At 43.4% G+C, this 12,500-nt stretch overlaps 1 protein-coding gene across 1 annotated transcript in view; it reads right to left on the bottom strand.

Annotated features, from left to right (window-relative positions):
* Nucleotides 1-12,500, bottom strand: part of sar1b (secretion associated, Ras related GTPase 1B) — a 47,940-nt gene that overhangs the window by 24,465 nt on the left and 10,975 nt on the right. The window contains exons 2-3 of the mRNA XM_077225053.1: nt 9,336-9,410; nt 5,606-5,725 (exon numbers count right to left, since the gene is read on the bottom strand). Coding sequence (XP_077081168.1) covers nt 5,606-5,725; nt 9,336-9,393 — 178 coding nt within the window. The 5' untranslated portion in view covers nt 9,394-9,410. The remainder of the gene's footprint in view (nt 1-5,605; nt 5,726-9,335; nt 9,411-12,500) is intronic.

Here is a 12,500-nt window from a genome sequence, read left to right as displayed (position 1 = left end):
ATCAGATATGACTGAAATCACTTCAGTAAACACATTCATATTGATCTGCCTAACACTGAGAACAGAAAGATCTGTCTGGATTACAAAATGCAAATTGTGAATATTTCAGTATACAGTCACACCAAAGATTATTTAGACACCAGTTCTCAATTTTGATATTTTTTACTAGTGTGTGCAGGAAACTAGTTCATTAATATCAGTGAGGAGAGCAAGGTGTCTGAATCAATTCTGGTATAACTAAGTGCAATTTGTGTGCATGGAATGCATCAAAACATTTCTTTATATATGGCACCTATTTAAAGAGATATAAACTAAATTAAGAAATATTTGCATATATACATATTTGTACATAATTTATATTTCATAAAAATATAAATATTTTATACATAAATACAAATTCTTAAATGTATACATGCATGTGTGTGTGTGTTTATATATGCAAAGCACACACATATATTATGGAAACACAAACCTTTAGTTTGGATGAGATAATCGTAATTAATCGTTTCCCAGCACTAAATAAAGTAATAATCAGACGCATAACCCTCTATGAACACGGGTTCGGTCGACAGCAGCGATTCTCTGTGTGATTCGCAGTAATGACAGACTACTAACAAACTAACATCATAAAATATGATTTTTTTTTACTTTGAGCAATTCTGGAGCTATAATTGACTCTTCTTAGGAGCATATAAAACAAAACAGCTCCTTGGAAAAAATGAAATGTAATATAGTAGTACTTATAAACAAAGGTTTATTTTAGTTCAGATTAGTTTGAGGGCAGTAATTGTATTCATAATGTCAAAATAAAACCGACGTAATGTTACTTGAAGGCTTTATAGCCTACTATTCCTGCCAATCTTCCATGGTTGCAGTTAGTGTTACTACAGTAAATCCATGGTGAATGTTGCTGATCTGCGGACACTGGATAGCTCATTCATGGCACAATGTTTCTTCCTGGCTTCCACCTCAGTGCCGTTTGATCCGGTAGGGGGGTGACGGTTACTATATAACCGTGAGACCGACGGTTATAGTTGAACACCGTCATTAGAACTCTATAACCGCCAAAACCGTGTTATTAAAATATTTTTTACAAACATTTATTATCATAGAGACTGTTTAAATACTAATATCATCTTACGAGGGAAACGGAGGCGGAGTCAGTGGTGCTTCTGCTACTGCTGGAGATGATTCGGGAGAGGTCTGTGCCCCTTTACCGCTCAGAACGCGCACTGACACGGAGTATAGCCTTGTTTATACTCGACGCGTCCGTTTCTTTTACGGTCTATGGTCCGCACGAGCGCAAAGATGGCCGGAGCAAAAATGACGCGTTGGGTGCGCAAGACCGGCAAGTCCCCATTTCGCTTGGCTGTGTGCACAGCTTTTTCTGTAACAGCGCGCGCGGCGCCGCAACCGAGGATGAACGACTTCAAGCCGAATCTGCCCGAGCATGTACGTCTCACCGCACCGGCACCCAGTTTGCGCGTCTAAATTGATGTTCATTGCAAAGTTTTTTTTGTTAAGGTTTTGTTTACTGTGTGTGATTAATTTAATGGAAAGCACATTAGGGTTGGGCGGTATTTCGGTAATATCGTATACCGCGGGGTCTTAAAATAGCAACGGTATCAGTTTCAATACCGTCATTACCGGCACTTATATATAATAAATAAATATAATTTATTCAATGCCTAAAAATGCTTATGTAGTTGTCATCAAGTGACAGTGTGGAGGAGAGAGAGAGAGAGAGGGAAGGGAGAGGCGGTAAATACTGACGAGGCAATTTGTAAATGTTGCAATAAAAAAGGTGACCGTGAGAGATGGAAACACCTCTAACCTAATGTCGCATCTCCGAAACAACCACCCACTCACTGCTGCGAGGATGCATTTTGCCCCGAGTTCATTAAATAAGCGCATTAGTTTATATTTGTTAAAATATTATAATGTTATTTTTTTTTACGTTGATAATGAAAACTGAACAGCAAGAGTAAGATGGGATGCATCGGGAGTCAGACATTGACCACTTAATTAAGTTTCATTTTGTAAAAGGCCTTTCTTTAAAGTGAATTTCGTTTTGTATAAATTGTATCCTAATTTTAATAATTTTTTTTATCAACCAATAATAAATAAGAATCAAATATATCAGACAACATAATCATGACTTGATCGTGCGCTGGCGCGCCGCGGTCACTTGCATTGAAATCTCATCATAAATTAACCGAAACTCAGTGTATGTCTCACAGACATGACAGATATCTAAATAAAGCTTGAAATTTCATTAAACGAAACAATTCAAAACGAAAAGAAATAGGCCACTCGCTGATTATTTAATCCATGATGTGCATTTCTCTCTATGTGCGTTCATACGGAAATGGCGATCATCAAATTAAACGAAACTATTCCAAACGAAAAGAAATCGGCTAGCCTACTCTCTGATTATGTAATCCATGATGTGCATTTCTCTCTATCGTTCACTATGGAGATGGCGATTCGTCAATTTCTTTAAACGAAACAATTCAAAAGGAAAAGAAAAAGGCTAGCCTATACCTTCTGATTATGTAATCCATGATTTGCATTTATCTCTATATATGCGCGTTCACTAGGAGATGGCGATCGTCAACTTAATCTTTGCAGCACTGACAGAAAAGTTGTATTAATAAAAATCAATGGACGCGTGTCACCGGATTTACAAATGCACTTCTGGCTTGTTGCTTGTTAATTTAATTTAAATGAATTAATAAAATGAATACAATTGTCATAATTAAAATAATTAAATATTAATTAATTGTCCCATTTTTGCTCATTTATAAATAGTATATCTACCACCCCTTCAGCACCTGGGTTAAACAATTATTTGGCGCCACCATATTATAACGGCCCACGTATTAAAAACAGTCGAGTCTAAATATGGCTACGGCTCATATTACATTTAATGCTGTCAGCCGGGATCAGACACAACGTGCACGGGTTGGCCTTGATTTTTATTGTGTGTTTTTTATGCCCGATCTGGTATTCAGTTTCTGAACGGTGTAGACACAAGCCAACAGTTTGGTGACGCTGTCTGAGCCTTATGTCATAATTTTTAATTAGTCACGGTAATACCGTATACCCCGGTAAAATAGGGAGGAGGTTTGACGGTATCAAAATTTGGATACCGCCCAAGCCTAAAGCACATTCACTTCTAGTCGTCTTGCTGTTCATTTTAAATAAACAGAGCAAGTCCATCAGTGTCTGCTCCTTTATTCAAAGTATGTTGTCCTATAATAACAGTCTATGATAACAGACGAACGTCACAAAAAAAAAAATCTCCGGTTATACGCGATTCACGTAAATGACCCAATTGACCAAGAAAACAGCGATTGTCGCCGAAAAGCGACAAGTTTGCAGGTGTGTTTTATTATTTCCCAATCGTTTCCCTGCACTTGCCCGAGATTAGCGCTTGTTTGGCCTGGCTGGACATGTGGCAGAGAGAGAAGAACTGTTTGTGAAATAAAACTTGCCATTGATGTACAAGTGATTGCAATAGGCCTGTGTGTGTGTGTGTGTGTGTGTGTGTGTGTGTGTGTGTGTGTGTGTGTGTGTGTGTGTGTGTGTGTGTGTGTGTGTGTGTGTGTGTGTGTGTGTGTGTGTGTGTGTGTGTGTGTGTGTGTGTTTTGAGAAATATCTTTATACTGTAAGGCTATATTTATTTAATTTTTATTTGCTATTTATACATTTTATTGCCATTTCCTGTTTTCATACAGAAGTTTAGTTTCCTAAATAAGTGAATATCATTTTTTTTTTAGTTGAATATTGGAATTGAAAGTGGTTCTTCCATAACACTGCACTTGGATATGTGTGAATTTCCCACACCAGGAGTAATAATTTATATAGTTTATTTAATTTGTTAAAAAAAGTTCTATGTAAAATCTTCTATTAAAGAAAAGATAGAAAATAAATGTGTGTGCTCTGTGAAGTGGTTAGGAAAAATTAAATCGGTATTGGCTAAAATCGGTATCGGCTGGCCAAACTCATGAAAAATCGGAATCGGCCTAGTAAATTGTAACCGGTGCATCTCTAATTTTAATTGTTTATTAATAAACTAGTATCATCTGTGTCAGTGTCGGCTGCAAAGATGAAATTGACGATGCTGACTCCACATCTTCACAGTAGTGAACGCGCCTATAGAGAGAAATGCAGATTTCATACGGATTACATAAGCAGAGAATTGTCTGTTTCTTTTAGTTTTTGCTTGTTTTGTTTAAAAGTAGACATTTCAAGCTTTCTATATATATTTCTCATGTGAGGCAAGTAGCCTATACCTGAGTTTCGGTTCATTTATGAGACGATCTCCGTTCGCGTGTATGTGATCGCACAGGCACCTCCGTGTCGTGATTATACTGTCTGTTATATTTGCTTCTAATTTATTAAATCCAGGCAATTGATTCACTTTAATGAAAGGCTTTCTACAAAACTAAACTAATGAAGTGGTCAAACTCATGTGAGACCCACTCCATGTCTCCCGATATATTGCGCATCTAATGATCCAAATGTACTCATGCTGTTCACTTTTCATATAATCAACAACATAGATGAAATAAAAAAATAACGTTATTTAAACATACAAATGAAACTAAATAAGTGTTCTTTAATTGCTACAACACGTGGACTATAGTAGGTCCAGAGAAATGTAATATCGGAGCAGAATTTGAGCGGGTGTTTTACCGTGAGTGTTCACTCACTGGGGTGTAGTGTGTGTGTGTGTTCACTCACTGGGGTGTAGTGTGTGTGTGTTCACTCACTGGGGTGTAGTGTGTGTGTGTGTGTGTGTGTGTGTTCACTCACTGGGGTTTAGGGTGTGTGTGTGTGTTCACACACTGGGGTGTAGTGTGTGTGTGTGTGTGTGTGTTCACTCACTGGGGTTTAGGGTGTGTGTGTGTGTGTGTGTGTTTGTGTGTGTGTTCACACACTGGGGTGTAGGGTGTGTTTGTGTGTGTGTTCACTCACTGGGGTGTAGGGTGTGTGTTCACTCACTGGGGTGTAGGTTGTGTGTTTGTGTTCACTCACTGGGGTGTAGGGTGTGTGTGTGTGTGTTCACTCACTGGGGTGTAGTGTGTGTGTGTGTGTTCACTCACTGGGGTGTAGTGTGTGTGTGTGTGTGTGTGTGTTCACTCACCGGGGTGTAGGGTGTGTGTGTGTGTGTGTGTGTGTGTGTGTTCACTCACTGGGGTGTAGTGTGTGTGTTCACTCACTGGGGTGTAGGGTGTGTGTGTTCACTCACTGGGGTGTAGGGTGTGTGTGTGTGTGTGTGTGTTCACTCACTGGGGTGTAGTGTGTGTGTTCACTCACTGGGGTGTAGGGTTTGTGTGTGTGTGTGTGTGTGTTCACTCACTGGGTGTAGTGTGTGTGTGTGTGTGTGTGTGTGTGTTCACTCACTGGGGTGTAGGGTGTGTGTGTGTGTTCACTCACTGGGGTGTAGGGTGTGTGTGTGTGTGTGTTCACTCACTGGGGTGTAGGGTGTGTGTGTGTGTTCACTCACTGGGGTAGAGCGTGTATGTGAGTGTGTGTTCACTCACTGGGGTGTAGTGTGTGTGTGTGTGTGTGTGTGTGTGTGTGTGTGTTCACTCACTGGGGTGTAGTGTGGGCACGTGCTGGCCCAGTCTGTCATCTTTGAGCATGTGCAGTAGTGTCGTCTTGCCAGCATTGTCCAGGCCAAGGAATACTAACTTCCCAGATTTCTTGTACAGCCCTGAAACACAGAGTTATCCATTTTACGTAATCAGGATTCAATTAGAATTAGACATGCTGTTTGATTACTAAAATGTTATGGTAAAAGAGGTATGGCAGAGAGCATTACTCATCTTCTGAAGGTTATGATAACACACACACATACCCGTAACACACGCGCGCGCCATGTAACACACACACGCGCCATCTAACACACACACACGCGCGCGCTCCGTAACACACAACCACGCGCGCTCCGTAACACACACACACACGCGCGTGCTCCATAACACACACACGCGCGCTCCGTAACACACACACGCGCGCTCCGTAACACACACACGCGCGCTCCGTAACACACACACTTGCGCTCCGTAACACACACGCGCGCGCGCTCCGTAACACACACAAGCGCTCTGTAACACACCACGCTCCGTAACACACATGAGCACTCCAACACACGCGTGCTCCGTAACACACACAAGCGCTCTGTAACACACCACGCTCCGTAACACACATGAGCACTCCAACACACGCGCGCGCTCCGTAACACACAACCACGCGCGCTCCGTAACACACACACACACGCGCGTGCTCCATAACACACACACGCGCGCTCCGTAACACACACACTTGCGCTCCGTAACACACACGCGCGCGCGCTCCGTAACACACACAAGCGCTCTGTAACACACCACGCTCCGTAACACACATGAGCACTCCAACACACGCGTGCTCCGTAACACACACGAGCACTCCGTAACACACATGGGCACTCTAACACACGCACGCTCCGTAACACACACGCGCGCTCCGTAACACACACGAGCACTCTAACACCCTCGGGCTCCGTAACACACATGAGCACTCCAACACACGCGTGCTCCGTAACACACACGAGCACTCTGTAACACACACGAGCACTCCGTAACACACATGGGCACTCTAACACACGCACGCTCCGTAACACACACGCGCGCTCTGTAACACACACGAGCACTCTAACACCCTCGGGCTCCGTAACACACATGAGCACTCCAACACACGCGTGCTCCGTAACACACACGAGCACTCTGTAACACACACGAGCACTCCGTAACACACATGGGCACTCTAACACACGCACGCTCCGTAACACACACGCGCGCTCCGTAACACACACGAGCACTCTAACACCCTCGGGCTCCGTAACACACATGAGCACTCCAACACACGCGTGCTCCGTAACACACACGAGCACTCCGTAACACACATGGGCACTCTAACACACGCACGCTCCGTAACACACACGCGCGCTCTGTAACACACACGAGCACTCTGACACCCTCGGGCTCCGTAACACACACGCGCGCTCCGTAACACACACACGCGCGCTCCGTAACACACACGCGCGCTCCGTAACACACACGCGCGCTCCGTAACACACACGCGCGCTCCGTAACACACACGCGCGCTCCGTAACACACACGCGCGCTCCGTAACACACACGCGCGCTCTGTAACACACACGCGCGCTCTGTAACACACACGCGCGCTCCGTAACACACACGCGCGCTCCGTAACACACACGAGCACTCTGGCACACGCGCGCTCCGTAACACACACACGCGCTCCGTAACACACACGAGCACTCCGTAACACACACGCGCGCTCTGTAACACACACGAGCACTCTGACACTCTCGGGCTCCGTAACACACACGCGCGCTCCGTAACACACACACGCGCGCTCCGTAACACACACGAGCGCTCTGTAACACACACGCGCGCTCCGTAACACACACGCGCGCTCCGTAACACACACGAGCACTCTGGCACACGCGCGCTCCGTAACACACACACACACGCGCTCCGTAACACACACACGCGCGCTCCGTAACACACACACGCGCGCTCCGTAACACACACACGCGCGCTCCGTAACACACACACGCGCGCTCCGTAACACACACACGCGCGCTCCGTAACACACACACGCGCGCGCTCCGTAACACACACACGCGCGCTCCGTAACACACACGCGCGCGCTCCGTAACACACACGCGCGCGCTCCGTAACACACACGAGCACTCTTTAACACACGCGCGCTCCGTAACACACACACGCTCCGTGACACACACGAGCACTCTTTAACACACGCGCGCTCTGTAACACACACACGCTCCGTAACACACACGAGAACTCTTACCCCTTTTCCACCAACAAAAACCAGGTGCTGGTTCAGAGCTAGAGCTAGTGCCGGTTCGGAGTTGGTTCGACTGACGAGCTTTCAAAGAACCGGTTTGCCTTTCGACAGGCTAGAGAGCCATCACAGAGCCAGATCTTACGTCACTGTATACATCTCATGTTGCCCAGCAACGCTAGCGCGGCACACACAAACACACCAGGCTTGTTCGAGATCGTTCGACACTGTGAATCTCGAACTGCGAGAGCGATCCAAAAGCAGAAGGAGTCGTATGCTCTCCAAACACTCCCGCAGCTCTGATCAGTCCATGCCGCTCCGATGCATCTCGAACAAGCCTTCCATCAACAATGGCAGTCGTTGCGTTACTATTTATGCTCATGGCTTTGCAAACCTACATCGGTGTCCAAACACGGCGAATCCAGCACGTTCGTGCAGCTCGCCGTAACTTGCATTAACGGAGATTACAATCGAGCAGCTATTAGCACGATTAGCTGCTATTTAAAAAATGGCGGTCACAAGTTTCTGTTTGTCTTGTTTGTTGGTCATGGTAACCCCGCCCCCAGCCGCTGACGTAAGCGGTTCTTACTTCTAGACCAGCAATGATTTGGTGCTACTTAAGAACCACTTTTACTGGTTCAGAGCTGGTGCTTTGGTGGTCGAAAAACAAAGAACCGATTTGAAACTAGGCTCTGGCTCCGAACCAGCACCAGCTCTGCCTTGGTGGAAAAGGGGTATATGTAACACACACGCGCTCCGTAACACACATGAGCGCTCCGTAACACACGCGCGCGCGCCGTAACACACACAAGCAGTCTGTAACACACACAAGCAGTATGTAACACACACAAGCAGTATGTAACACACACGAGCGCTCCCTAACAGACGCGCGCGCTCCGTAACACACGCGCGCGCTCCGTAACACACGCTCCGTAACACACGCGCGCGCTCCGTAACACACACAAGCAGTCTGTAACACACACAAGCAGTATGTAACACACACAAGCAGTATGTAACACACACATGCTCCGCGAGAAACATCCTAGGGGAAACTCCGATACATCCCCAGATTATAAACACACACACACTATTATAGGTGTTGTTGAATAGCCGGTTTCACACTAACTCTGATGGGAAAATGATCTCGGAGAGCATATTTGCCGTGTACAGTGTGTGAAACACCGGCTGATGAACTCAATGAGGAACTGCAGAACACTACTGAAACCACTATAGCAAAGCTGCCTGTACACACACACACACACACACACACACGCACACACACACACACACACACACACACACACACACAGATGAACTCACTGAGGAACTGCAGAACGCTACTGAAACCACTATAGCAAACCTGCCTGTACACACACACACACACACACACACACACACACACACACACACACACACACACACACACACACACACACATGCTGATGAACTCACCCAGGAACTGCAGAACGCTACTGAAACCACTATAGATCCAGTCGAATATGAAGGACATGTCCGGGCCGGGGATATCTGGAATAGAGGAGGACACACACATACACACTTCATTATAGAGAGCTGACGCACAGAAACAGGAATATCACTTCTGAAAGCATTAATCTTCATAATCACTGCGGCGTGCGATCAGGATTTCTGTAAGTTGTGAGGAGAGTCTATGTTATTGTGGAACATAAAACACACGCGAGATATTTAAAAAAAAAATGTTAATGCACGTATTCTTACTGTATTTTCATTCGACGGAACAGACTTTTGGCCATGATGACCTCATTCACACACACATATGGAAGTAAAATAATGCCAAATGTTTTTGAAACAAAAAGCCTGTTGAATTGCACTACTTGAAAAAATATGCATTACATTAACCCTGCTTGCATTTTAATGCATTGTATTTTTAGGGCTTTAATTTTTTATTGGCTCAAATTTGACATGGTTGAATATTTAAGCTGTGAATATTTCAATTCAAAACATTTCAAACACAGTTTCATTACTAAAAATTCAATAATCCATATTCACCCTTCATATTTCATTTCCAAAATATTAAAACCATTTAAAAAATACAACCTATAATATTCAACAGGCGGTTTTCAGTCCATTTTATTTCGCTTTACAAAGACAAAATTCAGTGGTTCAAATTCGACAGTAAATTCAACATTGACATCCAGGAACTGCAGGAAAAGGGTTAGATTACCGAGCATAATCTGCATCTGCTGTTAGTCGACCTCACCAGCAGGGGGTGCAAGTGTGTGTTGAGGAAGACCGAACAACAGTTAGAGCAAGCCATTCATTCATAAAAACATATTTATAGAAATGTAAGTGCATTTGTGATTATTATGAGGGCTGTTTTTATGTTTAATTCAGTATCTTCGTGGTCCCTGTGTAGTGTACATGCATCTTTCTCTACCGTGAACGAGATTATAATGTTATTCCCCCGATGCTGATGTACAGATCGAATGGTAGGCCTACATTTGAGGTAGACATATTTCTCTTGGTTGTTTAGTTGCAACCTTAACTTTATATCGCAGTACTAGGGTTTCCCTCAATACTTCAGGACTGCTGGACATATAAAACGTGTAACGTAGTTTTATACAGTAACTAATACAGTGATATAAAAGACCAAACTCGCACCTTGATGAGAAGGCTGTAGGCTACTATATGGCTATAGGCAAGCAGATGGACTCAGAATATGAACTTAACGCGCAAAGTTTCACACTACGCGATTCCCAGTGATATACTGGCATAAAGTTGGCTTGACATTGGACATGCGCAAATTTAGGGGCCGTCTCTAAAGTTCATATTCTAAGCTACGTTAAGCACTTTATATTCCAGCAATCCTGGTGTATTGAGGGAAACCGAAGCACATCGCCGCGATATAAAGTTAACAAATACACATACATTTCTATAAGTTAGTTTTTATCATAGACAGACAGTAAGAGATGGACACAGCGACCCCCTTGGTTTTTATGAATGAATGGCTTGCTCTAAGTGTTGTTCAGTCTTCAACACGCGCTTGCACCCCCTGCTGGTGAGGTCGACTTTCTAAAGCGAAATAAAATGGACCGAAAATTTCCTGTTGAATATTATAGGTTGTATTTTTAAAAAGTTTGAATATTTTGGAAGTGAAATATGAAGGGTGAATATGGATTATTGATTTTTTTAATAATGAAAAAATGTGAAAAACTGAAATGTTTTGAATTGAAATATTCACAGCTTAAATATTCAACCATGTCGAATTTGAGCCAATGAAAAAAATGCAAGTCCTAAAAATACAATGCATTAAAATGCAAGCAGGGTTAATGTAACGCATATTTTTTTCAAGTAGTGCAATTCAACAGGCTTTTTGTTTCAAAAACATTTGGCATTATTTTACTTCCACACACACACACACACACACACGCAGGAATACTAATGTGCACTAATGCGCGAATAAACAAGTTTAACCTTCTGAGTGAAACTAACGTGGTTGTTTGGAGCTTTCCAACAACAGACTCCTGATCGACCTCCACACTCCTCATCATCAGTTATTAAATATGAGCATAAATGATATTACACAGGTGAGTGTTGTGACGAGCGTCTGTGAATGACACACACACACACAGATTAGATAAGACTGAAGCGCGCACACACACACAGTGACGTGTTCTGTTCATCTGAAGAAGCAGATAAGTGAGGGAACGTGAGAGATATGATCATAAACACATGAACTATGACCCGCTCTGGGAGAGTATCTGGATCCAGCGCTGTAATGTGTGTGTGTGTGTGTGTGTGTGATCATAATCATCTTCTGCACGTCCAACTATTTTATTCTGATTTAAATTATTACAATGTCTTATGACACAATGATCATTTGTTTTCAAACTTATCTTCATATATTCATTTGATGCTTATTTAGCATTAATCAATGGTTCAATACTTACTGTTCTTTCCACAGATCATCTACAGCCTCCGTAAAAGACTTGATTTATGATTTTATGATAATGTGATTGTTTAAAGTGCTGTAATTAGGGCTGTCCCGTATGAAAGCCTGACGGAACGCAGTTTGTCTCGTATTCTCAGGCATTCGCTCGAAATTGAGAATGAAGACATTATTAAGTGAATCTTTGGTTTGCAGACACTGGCGTGTGCGGTATGCTTTATAACCCAGCACTAACCCACTCCTCCACAGTCGCGCTTGATTCCGGCTAATCAGTTCGGGCGATTACTGTTCATGAGTCCAACATCCAGCGACACAAGAACACATGCGGTCCACCCGAGCGAACACCTTATCAGAGCGCTTTCACTATTGCAAGTTAATGTTAAATAGAGAAGAACATTTTAAAGTAACTTGTACCATAGGCTACTATTGCACCACAAAATAACCAATAACATCTCAAGCACCAGAAGCAGCCCATAATAATCCTCCAAGTTCTCTTTTTCAGGAAATATGCACTTTGCATTTATTCATACATGGTGGTGAACACATTTAGGCCTAGTTCAGAGTGCCATTGTTTAAATGCTTTTATCTATGATTCTTCCTGACACAAGAAACAAAAACCTTTTTGTTTATGGTTTTGAATAGAGGTTGATGATACAGTAATATACGTAGGTACAGCTATATATTGAAAA

The sequence above is a fragment of the Siphateles boraxobius genome, unplaced genomic scaffold (assembly GCF_051911475.1).
Source record: "Siphateles boraxobius isolate OS27281-9 unplaced genomic scaffold, OSU_SipBor_1 125, whole genome shotgun sequence".
Classification (NCBI taxonomy): Eukaryota; Metazoa; Chordata; class Actinopteri; order Cypriniformes; family Leuciscidae; genus Siphateles; species Siphateles boraxobius.
This window is presented reverse-complemented; position numbering and strand designations above follow the sequence as displayed.